At 40.5% G+C, this 22,001-nt stretch overlaps 1 protein-coding gene across 2 annotated transcripts; it reads right to left on the bottom strand.

The window, feature by feature from the left end:
- Nucleotides 1-259: 259 nt before the first annotated feature.
- LOC127451491 (dynactin subunit 6) lies at nt 260-17,050 on the bottom strand. 2 transcript variants are annotated; one of them, XM_051716239.1, is made up of 7 exons: nt 16,948-17,050; nt 11,471-11,535; nt 11,144-11,249; nt 10,973-11,061; nt 10,349-10,396; nt 2,556-2,698; nt 260-491 (listed from the first exon to the last, which is right to left on the bottom strand). In XM_051716239.1, exons 1-7 carry the CDS (start codon nt 16,983-16,985, stop codon nt 393-395), a joined length of 588 nt encoding a protein of 195 aa, XP_051572199.1. In that variant the 5' UTR covers nt 16,986-17,050; the 3' UTR covers nt 260-392. The 2 variants fall into 2 exon arrangements, with proteins under 2 accessions (XP_051572199.1, XP_051572200.1); XM_051716240.1 differs by lacking the exon at nt 16,948-17,050 and adding an exon at nt 14,706-15,674.
- Nucleotides 17,051-22,001: the final 4,951 nt, after the last annotated feature.

The following is a 22,001-nucleotide window of genomic DNA, read 5'->3' as shown; positions in this document are numbered from 1 at the left end:
CAGTGTTTTATAAAGTGTTTTCTACATCATCAGTGTGCATTAAAAACCTTTGAAATAAATCTATATGTGCCAGAATAAAAGAATTGAAATTGAAAAGAAACACATCAGCAGTACAAAAGAGTATTAATTAATTTCAAACAATTCATTTTATATGTATTATGAATTACAGTATGATGGTATTGTGCCACTCATAATAATAATTTGGCGTCATCACGTGGATCAAAATGTAAAAATCAACAAACACACACAGAGACACTGATCAGATCTTCAGCAGGATTTAATGTGTTATTAATACATCACGAAACAGCAAGAAGAAATTGTAATACATTGTGTGCAGTTGACAGAATAACAACAGAAAAAACAGCTGAAAGTAAATATGTGTTTTAATATTTTTAGCTCCTCGCTGGCGTGGCGTTTCCTTTCACCGTTTTCTTCAGATGATGATAATTGGGCAAAATCTTCATGAGGAAATCCAGCTGCAACGTTTGAGGCTGAGAAACAGATTCAGAATAAAATAGTTCATGGATCAAATAGGAATCTTTAATAATTAAGTTTAAAGATGCACTCGTCAGTTTGTGTTAATTTCGCCTGGACTCACGCAGATGAAGCTTCATTCAGACACAACATGTTTCGTTGTAGAAATGCAATATTCACAGTCATGATTAATTTAACACAAGAGTGAAAGTGTCAATTAACAGAGAGGTTACTGAGATTAATCGAGTAGTATCAAAGTCTTTCTAAAAAGTCAGTCCACTGTCGGCCATCTTTGGAATGCTCTCGGGACAGTGCAGCTCCTATCTACTTGAATGGGGGAACACAGAAATCTCCAAAACGGTTGGTCAAAATTACGGTCAAAGAACATATTTCAAATCAGCAGTAAAATCTGACAACACTTGTATCATAAATTGTGCTTCTTTACCTCAGATTATGCTGAAGAATGCAATTTTACCGATTTGTTTTGCTAATGTGCATGCACATTCTATGGTATATTTTCAATATTAATCATAGAAATAAAAGTATTAGCAAGCATTATAAACTAGAGATTTGTACATGTGACATTGTAATGAGAAAAACACATGTATGGAACATGCTCAGCCAACAGAGCAAAAACAGACACTCATGATGTGCAGCAAGAAGCTCATTATGGTTAATTTTGTTATTTTGTTTGTTTGAAATGTACACTTTTTAAAAATAAATGTTCTTTTTACAAATTTGATAAGTTGCTAGGTTTCCACCATTAAAAAGAAGTCAGATGGTCTAAGAAATAATAGTGGTGAGCTGAAATGATGTAAGATGCAAATCCATTGATTAGAGATAACCAGGTTGAGCGATTAATGGATTCAGAAGAGATAGCAGAAGTGTATTAAGTTGGAAGTGTGGAACAGTGAAGGCAGAACGGACAGCTGGCCTTCTCAGGTTTATTGGTTGTTCAATAAACTTTTACCTTGGCATCTGGAACCCCTGACTCTGAGAGTTTTCTTGCAAAGAGGGAAAGAATCTTCAACATTTTTCCACAACAGTTCAAGAGTTGATTGACAGGTGATGGCTTTATCTAAAAGGTGAATGACTCTTAACTGTAAGGTGGGACTTCCTTTCTACATCCATTGACCATTGGGCGCTAGAGCTTCTTGGTTGGGCGTTCCAATTTCTCCCAATCATTTTAATAGAAGTGACCCATCTCTGCTAGTATTCAGCTGTTCATGTGATCATAACACAATGAGACCCTCTCAATGTAGAATAAAACAACTGATGTCACTGAGTCTTCATCTCATGATTTTATACATATGTTTCAAAATTAATGTTAATTTCTTTAAGAGTAAATTTTTATAACGAGGAAAAAATTACTGAGTGCCCCTTTAAAACACGTGCAAACTTCATGTAATATTTGTATTCCAGTTGGTTTCATACAGTTTTATTTTTAAACCTTTTTTTTTTTTTTTTTTTAACAAATAATTCACTCTTTATTCATTTATTTGTTTATTTACTTCTTAATACTAATTTAAAAAATAATCCTTAAAGGATTATAACTACTTATGGAAAAATATCTTTTTACAAGAGTTTCAGCTTTTTTTTTTTTTTTTATTGTATCTGTTAGTTTTCCTATTATTATTATTAATATTCCTCCACTGCCATTGGAGTCTATAGCAGCGCTATGAACTGTTCATAGAAAAATTATGAAATTTGTGTATTAATAGCATGGTTATCATGCTACATGCTTTGATCGCTTAGTATGCTAATCGGTTATTCTATCTTTTAAGGCTATTTTATCACAATGCAATCTGTAGAATCGATTAGCATGCTAACCAGTGCTTTTGTGTGCTCACTCTAAACTTGTCATGTGTCTTTGGCATTGTTGAGGTGTGTCAACAAAAGGCCCAGTGGTTAATGCATTGGATTACGGCTCTAAAGACTGTGAGATCAAACCCAGCAAAGGATGGTTTTAAAATTTGTACTTCTTTGATCTCTGAGTCTTCATGTTGTGCTTACTACAATGCAGACTGTAGTTCAATTCAAAATTCCTGCTTCACATGTGTGAGTTCATGTGTGTTTGTTACCTGCGGTCTCTCCATCTGAACGCGTCTCAGACACTCAGAGCCGAAGATCACAGTGTTTTCTGGAATCAGTTCACAAGTGTTCACCTGACAGCATGCGGCGACTATACAACCGCTCGACAAAATCACATTCCTGCCAACTTCAGCTGGAAACACACACACACACACACACACAGACAGACACAGACATTCACAAACTTCAGCAAATAAAAATGAACTGTATGCACGATACGTATTTCTGGTCAAATCTGAGCACGATAACGAGCTTCCGGAATCATATTCAGCCAAAGCGAAAATGTCAAGAGAGTCGCAGCAAACTACTCTTCTTTCTAAAATATGACTGAACACGTGATATTATTTGGTAAAGTAAAAAAATTATCTCAGTAATGAGTTCCAATAAGTTTAAATTAGGGCAGTCGATTTAGTTGTAAAAAAATTGCTTTTTTTTATTTTTTCCATTTTTCACCCAATTTGGAATGCCCAATTCCCAGTGCGCTTTTAAGTTCTCGTGGTCGCGTAGTGATTTGCCTCAATCCGGATGGCGGGGGATGAATCCCAGTTGCCTCCGCGTCTGAGACCATCAACCCGTGCATCTTATCACGTGGCTTGTTGAGCGCGTTGTCATGGAGACATAGCGCGTGTGGAGGCTTCACGCCATACACCGTGGCATCCGCACTCAACTCACCACGCACCCCACCGAGAACAAACCACATTATAGCGACCACGAGGAGGTTACCCCATGTGACTCTACCCTTCCAAGCAACCGGGCCAATTTAGTTGCTTAGGAGACCTGGCTGGATTCACTCAGCACGCCCTGGGATTCGAACTAGTGAACTCCAGGGGTGGTAGCCAGCGTCTTTTACACCTGAGCTACCCAGGCCCTGTAAAAAATTGCATGTTAACAAAAATGAACACAATTAATCATGTCCCTGCACCATAATAAGAAATACTTCTACCATCGGAGTAATTAAAGTTTGAAGTAGCACCTGTTTTCAGCAGAGGACAGTAAGTGAAACTCAAGATGAGGACATGTTCTTTTTTTTTTCAATTAACATTTTTTATTTATTCATATATACACAACAAAGAAAAAAACAACACATATACAACGAATCAACATTTAACCCCCACTAAATCAAATCAAATCCCTTTATTGTCACTCAACCATATACAAAAGTGCAACAGAGGTGAAAGTCTTGGGTGCGATTCCAAGCAACATAACAGTATGACAATTACAATAAACATCTGATTTACACATAACACAGTTTACACATCTGTTACACACCACAATATACAATATACACCTAATAATATACAATATACAGTATACACAAAATAAGAAGACTGTATACAAAAAAAATATATACAATATACAGTACACACAAAATAAGACCGTATACAATAAAAATGCACTGTACACGTAATCAGTGGAAATAAATATGGTGTTGTGTTGACATTCAGCTGTCGGTTGCAATTTCACACACTATTGCACTTGTGTATATGGCTGTGTGACAATAAAGTGATTTGATTTGATAGTCAGTTGCCAGTGTGTTATTAAGTGTAGTATAAAATGTGGGTCCAGTCTGAGGCTATTAAAGTGCAGTGCTGATATATGTATCATGAGCGATCAGGAGTTCAAAAGTCTGATTGCTTGGGGGAAGAAGCTGTCATGAAGTCGGCTGATGCGGATCCTGATGCTGCGATACCACCTGCCTGATGGTAGCAGCGAGAGCAGCCCATGGCTCAGGTGGCTGGAGTCTCTGACGATCCTCCGAGCTTTTTTCACACACCGCCTGGTATATGTCTTGGAGGGAGGGAAGCTCACCTCCAATGTTGTGTCTGGCAGTTCACACCACCCTTTGCAGGGCTTTGCGGTTGTGGGTGGTGCTGTTGCCATACCAGGCAGTGATGCAGCCAGTCAGAATGCTCTCTACAGTGCTGGTAATATCCCTCCCCAATCACCAACCCCACCCTGACCACCAACAAACACCCATGTGGTCACATATAATAACACACAAACACAAAAAAAATTAAAAAAAAACCAATTAAACTAATCTTCTCTCTCCACAACCCCTCCCTGAGAGTCCCTGAAAAACGCAAAATAATTGCCCCATGTCTTATCAAAAAAGTCCCAAAACCCCAGCCTTCTACTTGCCACCTCTTCGAAAGCCGCCACCCTCCCCATCTCCACACACCACACCGGAAATGAAGGCGCTCCATCCGACCTCCATCCCCTTAAAATAATTTGCCTGCCAATCATGAGACTGGTCAGAACCCACTTTTCCATGTGTTTATCCCCAAAATTTATGACCGCCCCATCACCCAAAATACAGAGTCTGGGGCAAAGTAAAATTTGAGTGCCCAAAACATCACACATACAACTCTGAACCTTCAACCAAAATTCTTGGATCTTAACATACCCCCAAAAAACATGGGTTGTGTCTCCATCTTCTGATTGGTATTGCCAGCAGGTGGGTGTGTCTTTAAGACCAAGCCTATACAATCTAGAGGGGGTCTAATAGAATCAATGTAAAATCTTGAATTGCATGAGGCGCATCCTTGCATCTCTAGATGCAGACTTGACATTTTTTAGAATCCTAGCCCACACTTCCTCCTCCAATACCAAGTTTAAATCTTTCTCCCATAATCTCTTGATAGAAGTTAAAGCTTCGACCTCCAGACTCTGAATTAACAGGGAGTAATTCACTGATGCCTCATGACATTTTCCAAAAGCAGTAATCACCTCTCCCAGAGTATCTGCCATTTTAGGGGGGGCGGTGTGCTACTCCCAAAAACAATACAGAGCAGGTGAAGGATCTGTAAATACCTATAGAACTGAGATCTGGGAATCCCAAAATGTTGAACCAAATTTATTAAACATAGCCCAGGGTGTGAAACTAGCACCCACCACTACACTCCACTCTCATATAAGTCACTGAGTGTAGTAACCCCCCCCCACAATCCACTCTGACCAGCAGAAAGGGGACTTATTAATACATAATTTAGGGTTCAGCCATATGCTTGAGGCAACATTTAAATAAATGTCTGAATTAAACACTCTGGACACTTTTGTCCATACCGAGTGCAAATGCGAGATAACGGGGTGCGACTTAACTTCTCCGATTAGTTTGATAGAAAGGCTTTGCTATGGCAAAATAGGGGCAAGAACTTCCTGTTTAATACAAAACCAGGGAGGGGCTCTCTCAGGTGGAAGCGACCAATGAGCCAAATGTCTGAGACCGAAAGCATAATAATAAAACAAAATCTTGGGTAGGCCTAGCCCACCTTTGTCAATCAGCCTTTGTAACTTATTAAAATGTAATCTAAGACGCTTACCATTCCAAATGAAGGACTTCTCTATGCTATCAAATTGCTTGAAATAAGAGAGGGGGACATCTACAGGGAGAGATTGTAACATTAACCTTCCCAATCATAGATAAATGTAATGAAGCCCACCTGCCCACATCGCTCGAAAACCTTTTTATTAAGGGGTCAAAATTAACTATACCTAAATCAGACAAATTTGCTGGAAATCAAATGCCCAAATTCTTAATTCCCTGTTTGGGTCACTGGAAGGCGCCTGGCTGGAAAGCCGTTACTGGGCAGTACGCTGTCAGAGCCAAAGCTATGGATTTCGACCAATTGACTCTATATCCTTAGAATTTAGAAAAGGAATTAATAATTCTATGTAGGCAAGGCATAGATCTAATGGGGTCAGAGACAAATAATAAAATATCATCTGCGTAAAGCAAAAGCTTATGCGCCACACCTCCCGCCACCACCCCTGGAAAATCATCTTCCCTTCTTATCGTGGCTGCTAATGGTTCCAGGAAAAGACAGAACAATAATGGGGAAAGAGGGCAACCCTGCTGGGTGCCCCTATCCAGAGTAAAATAATCTGAAATTAATCCATTTGTTGGTACCGCCACTACCGGGTGTCTAAAAAGTAACTTAATCCATCCAATAAAAGTATTCCCGAACCCGTATATTTCCAAAATCTTAAAAAGATAATCCCATTCTACCATATCAAACGCCTTTTTGGCGTCAAGTGAGATGGCTGTGATCATTCGCCACTGACCACTTAATATTGATGAAATGCCTAATGTTATCAGAAGAGCTGCGGCCCCGAATGAACCCCACCTGATCTATATGTATAAGAGATGTCATAACTTTTTACAATATTTTTACATCTAGCTGGATCAAGGAAATTGGATGGTAACTCTTACACTCGCTTGGATCTTTGTCATTTTTAAGAATCTGGGCTTGTGTCATGGTTGGCGGAAGCTTTCCATTCTTTAATGATTCCATATAAACGTCTAACAAAAGTGGAGCCAGTTCTGTAGCGTAAGATCTAAAAAATTCAGCTGCAAAGCCATCTGGCCCCAGAGTCTTGCCTGTAGCCAGGGCTTTAATTACCTCACCAAGCTTATCTCAGAATCAAGATTATTTTTTTGCTCAGTCATCAGTTTAGGGAGATCTCATGGTTCCACAAAGTTTCTAATATCTTCATCACCAGAACAAGACGTGGAACTATAGATATCAAGATAGAATTCTTTAAAAGCATTATTAATATCAATGGCCGAGGTAAATATTTCACCACCAGCAGATTTCACTGAGGGAATGGTAGAAAAAGACTCTCTCTGCTTTATAAATCTAGCCAAAAGCTTCCCAGCCTTGTCCCCCGACTCAAAGTATGACTGTCTTTCCCTGAATAGCCAAAACTCCACATTCCGTGACAAAACAGTATTATATCTGTATTTCAATTGGGTCAATCCTCTGAGTCCATCAAACGACATTCGGCGCTTCAGCTCTGCCTCGGCACCTTTAATTTTACCTTCCAGTTCCACGAGTTCTCGTGCTTTGGATTTTTTGGTGAATGAGGCATACTGTATGATCCGACCCCTAAGAACAGCCTTAAGTGCCTCCCAAGCCACACCCACAGAGGATACTGAGGACCAATTGGTTTCCATATAAACATTGATTTCAGCCTTTAACATTTGTTGGAATTCAGGATTTTGCAAAAGGGATACATTAAAGTGCCAACTATATGATTTCTTTTTCTCCGTATGTGGCAACACCTCTAAACTCACCAGGGCGTGATCTGAGACTAAGATGTTTCCAATTGAGCAATCAACAACAGATAAAATGAGGGACTTATAAAAAATACATATATTCTAGAATAAATCTTATGGACTGATGACTGGTAGTCCCTACCAGATGGGTTCAAAAGTCTCCAAATATCTGTAAGACCAAGATTTTTACACATCCTGTGAAGCGTCAATGTTGCTCTATGGGGCTTACACACATTCTATACAAATTTTGTGAGACAGAAGTACACAACAGAAAATAATCTATAAAACAAACTCAGCCAATAGGATGCATAAACACAAAGAACATGTAGATTCATCCACATAACTGTTCCGAAGGTGTGTTCCTCCACAAAACAAACTCCAGCCGCTAGGCGGAACCAGCACAAAAAGAAACAAAAAATGCGCCCAGTATCCTCGGACAATCAATTAATGTCAATCAACATGTGAATGTTCAGTGTCAGTGAGTCAGGCCCACTTGGCTGTTACATGAGTGCAACAGATGCCCTAATCACTCCAATGTTTTGCAAGAAATATTCCATAGAACATACTCCAACCAATAGAAAGCATAAGCACAAAGAATGTGCAGATTCATCCACAAACTGTCCTGAAGGAGTGTTATCCCACAAAACAAACTCCAGCCGCTAGGTGGAACCAGCACAAAAAGAAACAAAGTGGGTGCTCAGTTTCCTCGGACAATCAAGTGAATGTTCAGTGAGTCAGGCCCACCGGCTGCATAGAGAGTATCACATGACTTACTCATTCCACTGACTTCATGAAGGACATCGCTTGCTGTGGGCATGTAAATATTTTGCAGCCATCCTTAGTATCTATTCTCAATTTGGCCGGGAACATCAGTGCAAAAGCGACCTTCCGTTGATGTAAGAGTTTCTTGCATTCCTTGAATCGATCACGTTTCTCTCGTCGAATTCGCAAAGTCTGGGAACAAGAAAATGTTGTGGTTCTTCCAAGAAAGCCTTCCTTTAGTCCTCGCCTCGCGTAACACGAGATCTTTATCAAATGATAAATTGATCGGGGCCTGTCTCCCTCCGCGGATCTCCAAGCCAGAACTCTGTGAGCTCACTCGATTTCTAGTTTATGGCCTTTTATGTCGAGCAGACTCGGGAAGAGCCCGTCTAGGAATTTCACCATATCTCGGCCTTCTTCGTCCTCAGGAATTCCAACAATTCGGATGTTGTTTAGCCGGTTACGATTCTTAAGGTCTTCCAACTTTTCCCAAACGCGCTCCAAGTCTATCTTGGTTGCTAGCGGATTAGTAGCTAATTCCCCCTCTGATGACTCCAGATAATCAATCCGTTTCTCAACATCCAACACTCTTGTAACCATCTCAGCGAATTTCATCTCCATGGCAGTGTTTGATCGACATATTACAGCAAGATCCCCAAGTCAACAACGACCTTCGTCAGCATCACCGACATGCTTGACAGTTGACACTGAATTTCGTTCACCACACTGGCTAAATTGAGTCCCGGGCTTTCGGCTCCCTGTTGCTCAGGGGCTTCAACTTGAGCACGCAAGTGTCTTTTAATGTCTCCCGAGCCCGAGGATTCTTAATTCTTTTAAATATTTTCTTCCTAGAACAGTTAAGAATCAGAGTGTATCGAATCTCACCGGTTTATGAGATAAAAATTATTAAAGCTAGCAAAGTGCACAGAGCTCGCCGTTCACACGTCTGACCCTTGCATGGCGCCACGTGACCAAAGCGAGGACACGTTCTTGAGTTCAAACACAGCTGAACGATGCGCAACTCAAGAGGGGTTTTCTATGAATAAAAGTATGACACATCAATAATTATTTAAATATAACTTAATTATTGTTATTTGAGGGTCTGTTATCAGCAAATATTTATTAATGCGATTAATTCAATTAATTCATTTGCATATCATTCAATTATTTCAATTAAACATTTTAATTCAACATTTCATGTCCGTTAAATGATTTATTTGGTATGTAGCCATGTAATAAGCATGATAATGATCAGTCAGTCTGTCATTATCTGAAAAAGAACCCCTTCAGACTGATCTAAGAATCATCTGGTCTGCATTGGGTCCTGATAGCCCTTATAACAGATAATTTATAACAACCAGCTGAGTGAACATTATCCCTTACTTACACAACAGTAATGATACAGTAATATAATCAATATTTATTGTGTCATTGTTAACTGTTCTGCAAATAATATAAATAAGAGTAAAATGTTCAGTTCTCATCAGTATTCCTCCATCATCAGAGCTCTCATCCATTCGGTAGAACACATGATGAATCTCTCCAAAACAGGATGTGGTTTTTATTGACATAAATAACAGTTATACTAAATGTGACAATTACTGCATAAATACAATGCAATAAACAATGGCTTCTGCAGAAACTCCTGTAAATTACACATGTAAAGTAATCTCCCTCAAGTCATCACTATATGAATAAACAGTTTCTGCCACTGCGGCGGATTCAAATGTCAGACAAACACAGAAGTGATATAAAGTCTGGATATTCATAAATAAAAACATAAGAAAAGTAGAAGAATTAGTTGTTATTATAATGAGTACGGTTTTAAAATGTTTAATGATAAATCAGTTTTAATGTGACAAACAAAAATACAGAAGTTGAGATCTGTTGAAATTAAACAACCGCTGTGACATAAAAGAGCCTGTAAAAACATCATTTATATTTGTATTATTCTGTTTTTCTTACCTTTCGATTCAATGACATTGTTGTCGCCAATTTTCAAAGCTTGAGACACTGAAAAACAACGGCAAACTCAAGTTGTCTGGTGATGTTAATCGATGATCAATTAATCATTGTTGATTTAATCGATTACACTTATGGATTAATCCGTTTCAGCACAAATGCGTCCAGTAATCATGTGATCAGACGGTCTATACAGACATCTTCCGCTAGAGGACGCAAGACGTGCATTCAGCATTAAAGATGACACAGGTACATTCACCTGAAATCGCACCGAGATCAGTGTAGCGCTATGATATTTACTGTATTCACACTGTGTACTGTAATATGACTTACATTCAAATAATAATAATAAAACCAGTAAATGTATGGCAAACATTTCACAAATGTATAGTAAAAATAACCTAAATGTATTAAAATACACTGAACTGAAAATATATTAAGAGGAAAATATCATATTTATTTAAATTATATTTAAACACTGCCAGCACATATTATCTGGAGTCCTCCACATGTATTTTACATCATTAATATTAATGATTAATCTCTAATTTTCATGACAGTTGATTATAAAAATGGACATCTGTAATTCATTATCATTGTGAATGGTGTGATGAAAAGATGACATACCGCAACCGACTTCAAAGACGTTATTGACACCGATGTTCATGGTTTTGGGCTCCACATCGTCTGCGTCGGGCAGAATGTTTTCAGGATAGCTGCAAACGAACTGTATTTTATTTCACACACATGATATAACACACACGAGAGACTTTATGAGAGAACACGGCGAGCGTTCACCTGTTGATGATCAGCGCTTGTTCCTCGATCAGATTTCCCTCGCCGATAACGATCGGTCCGGCCTCCGCGATGATCCGCGCTTTCGGGTGAACCACTGTTCTGGATCCTGAAATTCACAATAATTCTCAGATGTCCAACTGGGATATTTTTAATCACATATAACACAACCTCAAAAGACATACTGCTTTTATAAAACAGTTACAACATTAACATAAAAATATTAAAGACATCAATGTTTTATTAATGTAATTCATGAAGTGTCCTCTTGTTCCTGACATGTAATGAAAGGTTAATAGTGTTGTGCAGTAATACATGTGATTTATTTACCGATAGTGACGTCACCTCTGATCTCACTCTCCACACACACTACAGCTCCAGCTGCGATCTTCACACTAAATAAACAACACACATTAACACTCAGTTAACACTGTTTATAACACATGAACAGTATTTCACTCGTCTGTATGAATAAATATCTGATGATGAGTCTATATATACTGTCAGAATAAAGACGACATTTACATTCTAAATATCAAGGAAGTCGTACATTGTCCATTGTCCTGTGAACATCATCCAAGATGGTAAACTTGGCTTGGCAAGTCTGTTCTTGATAAGGATATATGTATAAATGATTACAATGTGTATTACACGGACAGAGTTAAGAAGGGTGGTGGTGTGGCTGTTTATGGGAAATGTAAATTTCTTGTTAGTGTGGTTATATCTGAATTCATCTGTAAACAGTTAGAATTTCTAGCTTTGAATCTTGAAGTTTCTAAAGGATTCTCTATAATGGTGGTCGGCTGTTATAGACCCCCCTCAGTGATGCACTTTCTTCTTTCATGCACCTGATGTCTAAACTTCTCTACACTGAAATTATTTTGATTGGGGATCTTAACTGGTGTTGGTTAAAACCAGCCTTTGAGAATTTTAAAATGTACTGTGATTCAATGAATCTTACTCAGCTCATTAATTCACCCACCCACCCACCCACCTAAATATCAGATGTCCAGAGAAATCTATTCTAATTGATTTGATATTGACTAATGTGCCACATAAGTTCTCTGCTGTTGGTGTGTGCTGTGATGATTTAAGTGACCATTGTGCTGTTGTTGCTGTTAGAAATGCTAAGGTCCCTAAGACAAAATCACTCGATTTCTAGCTTATGGCCTTTTATGTCGAGCAGTGTTTTATTCAAAAGAGAAATCTAAAGAGTTTTAATGAGCAGGCTTTTTTACATGACATATTTTATTTTAAATGGAACAGGATTGAGCTTATTCCTGATGTGGGAACTGCCTGGAATTTTTTTCAGGATAGCTTCTTACAGATTATGAACAAACATGCCCCTTTCCTTAAGTTCCGAGTTAAAGGCCACGATAATCCATGGTTCTCTTCTGAGCTGTCCTTTTTTAGTCAAGAGTGCAATCTGGCCTGAGCTAAAGCAAGGAAATCATGTTCTCATACTGACTGGCTTCTCTTTAGGCAGCTTCGAAATAAGTCTGAATATTTTTGGTCTATCACTACAAAACATCTGAATGACCCCAGAAATTTTGGAAGGCTATTAAGTCTATTTCAGGCAATACCAATGCCAATACATTACCAGCATGTATAATGAAAGACTTAGTTGCTGTATATGACAAAACCGAAATGCTGAATTGTTTTAATAAGCACTTCATATCTTCTGGTAAGTTATTTGATTCAGTTTCTTCTGTCTATGTGCAACCGTGGATGGCAATAAGAGCTGGTCAATGTTTTTGTTTTTTGCCATTCTCAATTCAAGAGGTGCAGAAAGTCTTAACATGCTTAGATCAAAGCAAACCTACAGGTCCTGATCTTCTTGATCCCTGCTTTTTAAAACTGGCTGTGGATTTTATAGCTGAACCGCTTACCTATCTTTTTAATCTTACCCTGGAATGGAATGAAATTCCCAGGATCTGGAAGTCGGCATTTGTCCTATCTGTTTAAAGGTGGAGATCCTACACTTTTAAACAATTATAGGCCAATCTCAAAGCTGTCACCATTGGTTAAAATCCTTGAAACTCTTGTTAGTGAGCAGCTTAAGGAGTTACTGTATGCAAATTCAATTTTATCAAGAATTAAGAAACATAGCACAATTACAGCAGCCATGAAGGTGTTAAATGATATTACGGATGCTCTTGATAAAAAACTGCACTGTGTCACACTTTTTATTGATCTGTCAAAGGCCTTTGATACAACTGACCATGTGATCCTGAAGCTGAGACTGTTGAGTATAGGTCTTTCTGAACATGCAGTTGCTTGGTTTGTAAACTATCTGTCTGATAGAACACAGTGCACTCAATTTGAGGGGCTTTCATCTGACAAAATGGTTGTCTGTATAGGGCTTTACTGGTTGTTTAGATCAGTGTTACTATCAGAAATAATAATTATTTCTTTAGTAATTAATTAATATTTAAATGAATTAATTGAATCTAACTCATTAAAACCTCATATGGGGCTCCAGTAAATGTAGTGCGCTACGTTTAGGAGCGGGTTTGGTTATTAGCAATAATTAATAATTATCAAAGATAATTATTAATTATTAAAATCAATAGAACATTGATAAGAATCAATGTTAGCTTATTTAATCCTTTAAATCAACAATTATCAAAGATAATCGTTAATGGTTAACATCGATGAAACGTTAATTAAAATTAACACTAGCTTATTGATCATTCAAATTCAACAATCATCAAAGATAATTATCAATTATCTAAAATCAACAGAATATTAATAAGGATTAACATTGACGGGGCACCACCCTGGAATCAGGGACTAATAACCAGATAGTATAACAGTCTCAATATTAGATTGTTTTCTTAGGAAAATCGACATCCAAAGAATATCGATTTTCGGGAAAAAAACAATGAATGAAGGCTTGAATCTGAGCACTGACATCCCGTCAGCATGACACAGGCATATGTTAAACAAACCAAAACACTTCTCTTTGTAATATAAACAAAGTTTATTTATGCAGTAATATAAATTAATAATTAATACAATGCAGTCAATAAACTTCCGACTTACAACTACAAACTATACAGTGATATGATTAGATATGGAAATCAAAATAATCTTATAACATATGAGGGTGTGTGTGTGTGTGTGTGTGTGAGAGTGAGTGTGTGTGTGTGTGTGTGTGTGGTTAGTACGTGAGAGAGAGAGAGAGAGAGAGAGAGAGAGAGAGAGAGAGAGAGAGAGAGAGAGAGAATAAAGTGACAGCCCTAAAGCCGATTTCGTGATCGTGGGAGAGAAAGAAGCTGTTAGTTTATCGCTCAGAGACGCGGTGGATGGCTCATAAAAGTCCCGCGTTCTTTGGCTCTTTAATGGATAAACTCAGTTTGCCAGTCTCACCCGTGATGGCGAAAATGCACAACAATCCAATTTGGTTGGACCACAATACAGCATATCAAATTCATGATAATTAATACCCTGAGTATTAATAATGAGCAGACATGGCGGTCCGTAAACTGTACAAGCAAAAACCTTGAAACACAAGAATAACACACTATAATATTCTATCTCTGCCCAGACGTAAACCTCTTACTTGAATCGCATGAGGATGCAGAATGTGTGTTCATCCGTCCTTTAACTCTGACCCGGTTCCTTGAGGCTCGGGTGATGACAGGAGGCCATTTCCTCACTCTGTCTGCGGGCGGTACGGCTGCTGATTCTCGGCGGGCTGGCGAAGAACTCAGAAATGTCGACTTGATTGAAGATGGAAGAGAAATCTTTAATCTCTTCACTTCTGCAGGCAAACGGATGAAGATGCGGATTGCTCGGCGGTCTCCTTCGGATCCGTTAGTGTGTTCGGCTGAACACAGAGTAATCTCAACTCGTCCAGCAAGATGGAGATTGTATGGCCACAGTTTCAAGTCGGATGTTACTTCCTTGTGCCACGAGGTTGCACCTGAGAGCAGCGATGAGCTGCGTCTATACACTGCGAACAAAGTTGCTGGAAGCAAATCCTGGAAGCATTTCAGAGGTATTTCTACTCCTGATGATGTCATGGTTTGCGGGACATTCTGTTGTGTGCCTCATCCAATAGGAGCTGAGAGTTCGATCCTTTAGTGAGCAAGGCTTCAGGGGATTTGTAGTCTGTTTTGGACTCGCTTTGTTTGATTTTGGCGCAATTTTTATCAGTAAGATTTACGACTTGGTATGTGAGGGCTTGAGTTAGGTTTTTACGACTGTGTTAGGCCTACCTTTGTCTTCTATCTGAATACATGAGGCCCAACATCTGTAACGGTGTGCCTCAGGGCTCTGTACTCGGTCCCCTCTTATTTATGATTTATATAAACAATCTTGATAAAAATGCAAATATTCATTTTTATGCTGATGACACCATTATTTACTGTTGTGCTTCGTCTCTGGTAAAAGCTTTTGATGAATTGCAAACTGCTTTTAATTCTGTTAAAACTTCTCTGTTTCAGTTGAAGCTTGTACTTCACACTGACAAAATCAAACTAATGGTATTTTCTAAAGCAAAGCAAAGGCCCCAGAAGTTCCCACCAATTACTACTTTTCAGATTGATGCAATTGATTCTGTTACTTCATATAAATATTTTAGGATTTTAGTTGATGATAGTCTTTCTTTTCAGCCCCATATTTAGCAACTTACAAAAAAACTGAAGCTGAAACTGGGATTTTATTTCAGAAATAAGGCTTGTTTTTCTTTTGAGGCTAAAAGGAGGCTGGTGTTAGCCAACTTTTTGCCTATGCTGGACTATGGCGATATTATATATATATATATATATATATATATATATATATATATATATATATATATATATATATATATATGAATGCTTCTGCCCAGTGTTTGAAATCATTTGACACCCTTTACCATGGAGCACTGAGATTTATTCTAAACTGCAAAACTGTTACTCATCATTTCACTTTATATGAAAGGGTTGGCTGGCCTTCTCTAGGCACCCGTAGGCTCAGTCACTGATATATTTGTATCAATAAAGCCATTCTGGGGTTTCTCCCGGCTTATTTGTGCATTTTTATTATTTTTAAAAGCAGCTGTTATTCAGTTCGGTCACAGGATCTTATTTTACTAACTGTCCCTAATGCTAGTTCTAATCTTGGCAAAAGGGCTTTTATGTACTCTGCTCCATCGGCATGGAATGCCTTACAAGGTAGCCTAAAAATGGAAAAACTGTGTTTTTAAGTCATTGATGAAAGCTTTTGAGACTGATTCTTTGTCCTGTCACTGTTTTTAACTAGTATTGTTAGGTTTTTGATTGTATTTTCTGACTTTTTATTTGTTTTATGTTGTCTGTTTGTAATTGTGAAATTACTTGCTGCTGCCTATCTTGGTCAGGACGCTCTTGAAAAAGAGATTTGTAATCTCAAGAGCCTTTCCTGGTTAAATAAAGGTTAACTAAATACAATAAAAAGTTAATATCTTCAATATTATTTACTATAACTGTAAATAATGATGTTAATATGATATATTAAACTGTTAGGGTTTCTACGAGCGTTTTAATATTAATGATCTCATTATAACTGTAAATACAAACGCAGATATAATTATTCATATAGATGTTCCTGCGGGTGTTATAATGTGTGCTATATTAATCATTATAACAGTAAATAATACAGATGATAAAATGATTATAATTTCTGCGGGTGTGTCTCCATTATTATGATTCATTTCTTCATTCAGCAGCGTTTAAAGTGACACACGCGTCTGTATCGCGTTATGGACAAAATTACATCTTCATACGGTGAAACTGAGTGTTTAAAAACGTGAATAATGATTTTAAATTGAATATTTGTACCTTTTCTGGCCGGTTTGTTTTGCACTCGGATCCGCCATCTTTACTCGCTCGATGACGTCGGTTCTCGACTGAGCCGCCTGTCAGTCATGACGCAATGAGCGGTTGATGATGTCTGATCTCTCTCTCACTCTCTCTCTCTCTCTCTCTCTCTCTCTCTCTCTCTCTCTCACACACACACACACACACACACACACACACACACACACACACACACACACACAATGACGTAATCATTATTTTAATTTTATTTTGATTTACAGTTGAAGTCAGAAGTTTACATACACCTTAGCCAAATACATTTAAACTCAGTTTTTCACAGTTCCTATCATTTAATTGTAGAAAACATTCCCCGTCTTAGGTCAGTTAGGATCACTACTTTATTTGAATGTGAAATGTTAGAATAATAGTAGAGAGAATTATTTATTTCAGCTTTTATTTCTTTCATCACATTCCCAGTGGGTCAGAAGTTTACATACACTTTGTTAGTATTTGGTAGCATTGCCTTTAAATCGTTTAACTTAGGTCAAATGTTTTGGGTAGCCTTCCACAAGCTTCTCACAATAATTTGCTGGAACTTTGGCCCATTCCTCCTGACAGAACTGGGGTAACTGAGTCAGGTTTGTAGGCCTCCTTGCTCGCACATGCTTTTTCAGTTCTGCCCACAAATTTTCTATCGGATTGAGGTCAGGGCTTTGTGATGGCCACTCCAATACCTTGACTTTGTTGTTCTTAAGCCATTTTGCCACAAATTTGGAGGTATGCTTGGAGTAATTGCCCATTTGGAAGACCCATTTGCGACCAAGCTTTAACTTCCTGGCTGAAGTCTTGAGATATTGCTTCAATATATCCACATAATTTTCCTTCCTCATGATGCCATCTATTTTGTGAAGTGCACCAGTCCCTCCTGCAGCAAAGCACTCCCACAACATGATGCTGCCACCCCCATGATTCACAGTTGGGATGGTGTTCTTCGGCTTAACCTAACCCTAACCCTAACCCTTTTTCCTCCAAACATAATGATGGTCATTATGGCCAAATGGTTCAATTTTTGTTTCAACAGACCAGAGGACATTTCTCCAAAAAGTAAGATATTTGTCCCCATGTGCACTTGCAAACTGTAGTTTGGCTTTTTTTATGGTGGTTTTGGAGCAGTGGCTTCTTCCTGGCTGAGCAGTCTTTCAGGTTATGTCGATATATTATTTGTTTTACTGTGGATATGGATACTTGTCTACCTGTTTCCTCCAGCATCTTCACAAGGTCCTTTGCTGTTGTTCTGGGATTGATTTGCACTTTTCGCACCAAACTACATTAATCTCTAGGAGACAGAATGCATCTCCTACCTGAGTAGTATGATGGCTACGTGGTCCCATGGTGTTTATACTTGCGTACTATTGTTTGTACAGATGAACGTGGTACCTACAGGCATTTGGAAATTGCTCCCAAGGATGAACCAGACTTGTGGATGTCCAGTTTTTTTTTTTTGTTTGTTTGTTTTTTGTTTTTTTGAGGTCTTGGCTGATTTCTTTTTTTTTTTTTTTTTTTTTTTATTTTACTTGGCAGCATGGCCGTTTGCAACGGGCACGCATCCGCCGGCCTCTGGACGGGTCCACGACTGCATTGGCACATCAACTGCCTCGAGTTGTTGGCAATTCTGCTCGCCCTGCGGAGGTTTCGGCCGTTGATCCAGGGCAAGCACGTGTTAGTTCAGACAGACAACACGACAACGGTAGCATATGTCAACCGCCAAGGTGCTTTGCGCTCTCGTTGTATGTCACAACTCGTCCGCCGTCTCCTGCTCTGGAGTCAGCAGCACCTCAAGTCGCTGCAAGCCACTCACATCCCGGGCAACCTCAACACTACGGCGGACGCGCCATCACAGCAGGTTACCCTCAGGGGAGAGTGGAGACTCCACCTTCAGGTGGTCCAGCTGATTTGGAGTCAATTCGACAGGCACAGGTGCACCTGTTCGCCTCCCAAGAATCCTCCCTCAGCATAGACGCGCTGGCACTCAGCTGGCCCCCTGGCATTCGCAAATATGCGTTTCCACCAGTAAGCCTGCTTGCATAGACCCTGTGCAAGGTCAGGGAGGACGAGGAGCAGGTCGTCCTGGTAGCACCCTACTGGCCCGCCCAGACGTGGTGCTCGGACCTCACGCTCCTCACGAAAGCTCCCCCTTGGCAAATTCCCCTGAGGAAGGACCTTCTTTCTCAGGGAAGGGGCACCATCTGGCACCTGCGCCCAGACTTCTGGAATCTCCATGTCTGGCCCCTGGACGGGGCGCAGAAGACCTAAGCTGTCTCCCACCTGCGATGGTAGACACGTTCACTCAGGCTAGGGCTCCCTCTATGAGGTGCCTGTATGCCATTAAGTGGCGTCTGTTCGCTAAGTGGTGTTCTTCCCGTCGGGAAGACCCCCAGAGATGTGCAGTCAGATCAGTGCTTTCCTTCCTGCAAGAGAGGTTGGAAGGGAGGCTGTCCCCTTCCACCTTGAAGGTGTACGTTGCTGCCATAGCAGCACATCACGACGCAGTCGACGGTAAGTCCTTAGGGAAGCATGACCTGATCATCAGGTTCCTAAGAGGCGCCAAGAGGCTGAATCCCTCCAGGCCGCGCCTCGTTCCCTCATCGGACCTCTGAAGTTCTTTAGGGTCTACAGAGAGCCCCCTTTGAGCCTTTGCAGTCAGCCGAGCTTAAGGCACTCTCCTTGAAGACTGCCCTCCTGACTGCGCTCACTTCCATCAAGAGGGTAGGTGACCTGCAAGCGTTCTCTGTCAGCGAAACGTGCCTGGAGTTCGGTTCAGGTTACTCTCACGTGATCCTGAGACCCTGACCGGGCTATGTGCCCAAGGTTCCCACCACCCCTTTAGAGACTAGGTGGTGAACCTGCAAGTGCTGCCCCAGGAGGAGGCAGACCCAGCCCTGTCGTCGCTGTGTCTGGTGCGCGCTTTACGCATCTATTTGGATCGCACGCAGAGCTTTAGAATCTCTGAGCAGCTCTTTGTCTGCTTTTGGTGCACAGCGGAAAGGAAGCGCTGTCTCCAAGCAGAGGATCGCCCACTAGCTCGTTGACGCCATAACTATGGCATATCTCGCCCAAAACATGCCGCCCCCGGTAGGGCTACGATGGTGTAGCGACTTCTTGGGCCTTGGCCAGAGGTGCCTCTCTAACAGACATTTGCAGAGCAGCGGGCTGGGCAACACCCAACACCTTTGCAGGGTTCTACAATCTCCGGGTGGAACCGGTTTCGTCCCAGGTAGTGGCACACAACACAAGTGGATAAGCCCGGGATAGCCGGCCGGGTGTATCGCTTGCACATAGCACCTTCCACCTCCTTTTGAGCTGAAGACGTGCGCCGTTAATTCCCAGTAGTGTTCACAAAATTTGTTCCCTGGTTGACTTCCTCCGAGCCCTGTGGCAGTCGAATTTTCGGAGAGACTCGCTGCCGGCCCAGTACACGCGCTAACTAAGAGCCCGGTTCTGGGGTAGGTGCTCCGCATGTGGCGGTTCCCTGTAAGGCTAACCCCATGCGATCTATATCTTCCGCTAATTAGTTTCCCTGCTGGCAAACTGCGTCTTCCTTGGGCAGAGCCCCTCTGCCCCAGTCTCCATGTTTGTAGTAACTCCTCCCCCATTGGGCAGGATCTACCTTGAAGGCTCTCCACATGGTTGGAAAGACCATGTGACATATTCTTCCACTTAAATATCCCCCCCTCTCTTGGGGCGAGGTGTGGTCTCCGCGGTGTCCTCCCCTTGGGAGGGACACCCCCCGACTAGACCTGGCGGCCCAGTCGGATAATCCCCCTTCTTTTTTAGGGAGTGGAAAAAGAGAAGGGGAAAAGAGGCCACGACTGGGTTAAGCCTGTCTCTATCTTTGGGTAGTCGACTTGTCCCCAAAAAGGGCCGTTCAACACTCATAACTGTGTTGGGGGAGGTTACGTGTCGACCTGGTGTGCTGGCTATGAGGCACACAGCAAGTCTGCCCACCACACACCGCCAGTTCACGTAACACAGTTCAGCCTTGTGGCGTTTTGTATAGGGACCCCTAGTGTCACTACATCGGCACCAACGTCGAGTGAGTGACAGATAGGGAACGTCATGGTTACTGGTGTAACCTCCGTTCCCTGATGGAAGGAATGAGACGTTGGTCCCTCCTGCCACAATGCTGAACTACCCGCTGAAATGGCCGGACCTTATATCGGCTCCTCAGCGTAAAACCTGAATGAGTGGTTGCATACCAGCTCCTTTTATACCCGTATGTCCAGGGGAGTGGCATGCAAATACCACTCGCCAATTTTCATTGGCCTTTTATCAAAGACCAGAGGTGTCTCGGGCTCCCAAGAGTGACCCCTAGTGTCACTACATTGACACCAACGTCTCGTTCCCTCCATCTGGAACGGAGGTTACACCAATAACCATGATGTTTGCCAATATGAAATCTGTGGAGTGGCTAAAAAATTTGGTTTAATGACTTCAACCTAAGTGTATGTAAACTTCTGACTTCAACTGTACTTACTGACTCACGTTAATGTATTTTTCATGTGCAGCTCATATTTCTCCCCAAAATTTTAAAGAAATAAATGAGAAGTGACCATTTGCACAAACACCTCTCTCACTACACTGGGCTCAGTATAATATGTAAAATCATTTAAGATAAAGAAGAGATCAGGACTATCTGTCACACAGTCTCTATTTATTTATTACTTCAAAATAAACTGCTACAGAAAGATGCGTTGAGACGAGAAAGTAGTGGTCAAACAGTCACATTTCTGCATGACAAACGTTCAGATCAAGACAAACATGGATTGGAAACTGTGTTATTGGGTTATATAAGTCTTCAGGTGAAACTTTATATTAGAGATCCGAGTCTGTTGTTGAAGGAGAAGATGTGTAAGTGTGCATGAGATCACGCTCATGATGGGATGATTTTGTGCTGTTCTGATTGTGATGAAGCACATCATGCAGCATTTAAGGGATGTTGCCATTATATCAAAGCTAATGGAGTACAACTTGTTAAGACTACAAAACATTTCATATGTGGAAGCTGTGAAGAAAGC

This window comes from Myxocyprinus asiaticus, chromosome 14 (assembly GCF_019703515.2).
Source record: "Myxocyprinus asiaticus isolate MX2 ecotype Aquarium Trade chromosome 14, UBuf_Myxa_2, whole genome shotgun sequence".
Classification (NCBI taxonomy): Eukaryota; Metazoa; Chordata; class Actinopteri; order Cypriniformes; family Catostomidae; genus Myxocyprinus; species Myxocyprinus asiaticus.
The sequence above is the reverse complement of the archived record's forward strand: the minus strand, read 5'-3'. Positions and strand labels throughout refer to the sequence as shown.

Coding starts and splice junctions, on each gene's coding strand:
- LOC127451491 (XM_051716239.1), bottom strand. CDS start 16,985: ATGGCGGATCCGAGTGCAAAACAAACCGGCCAGAAAAG. Junction 11,250..11,470: donor CAGAGGTGACGTCACTATCG/GTAAATAAATCA, acceptor TGTGAATTTCAG/GATCCAGAACAGTGGTTCAC. Junction 492..2,555: donor TTCAGATGGAGAGACCGCAG/GTAACAAACACA, acceptor TCTGTTTCTCAG/CCTCAAACGTTGCAGCTGGA.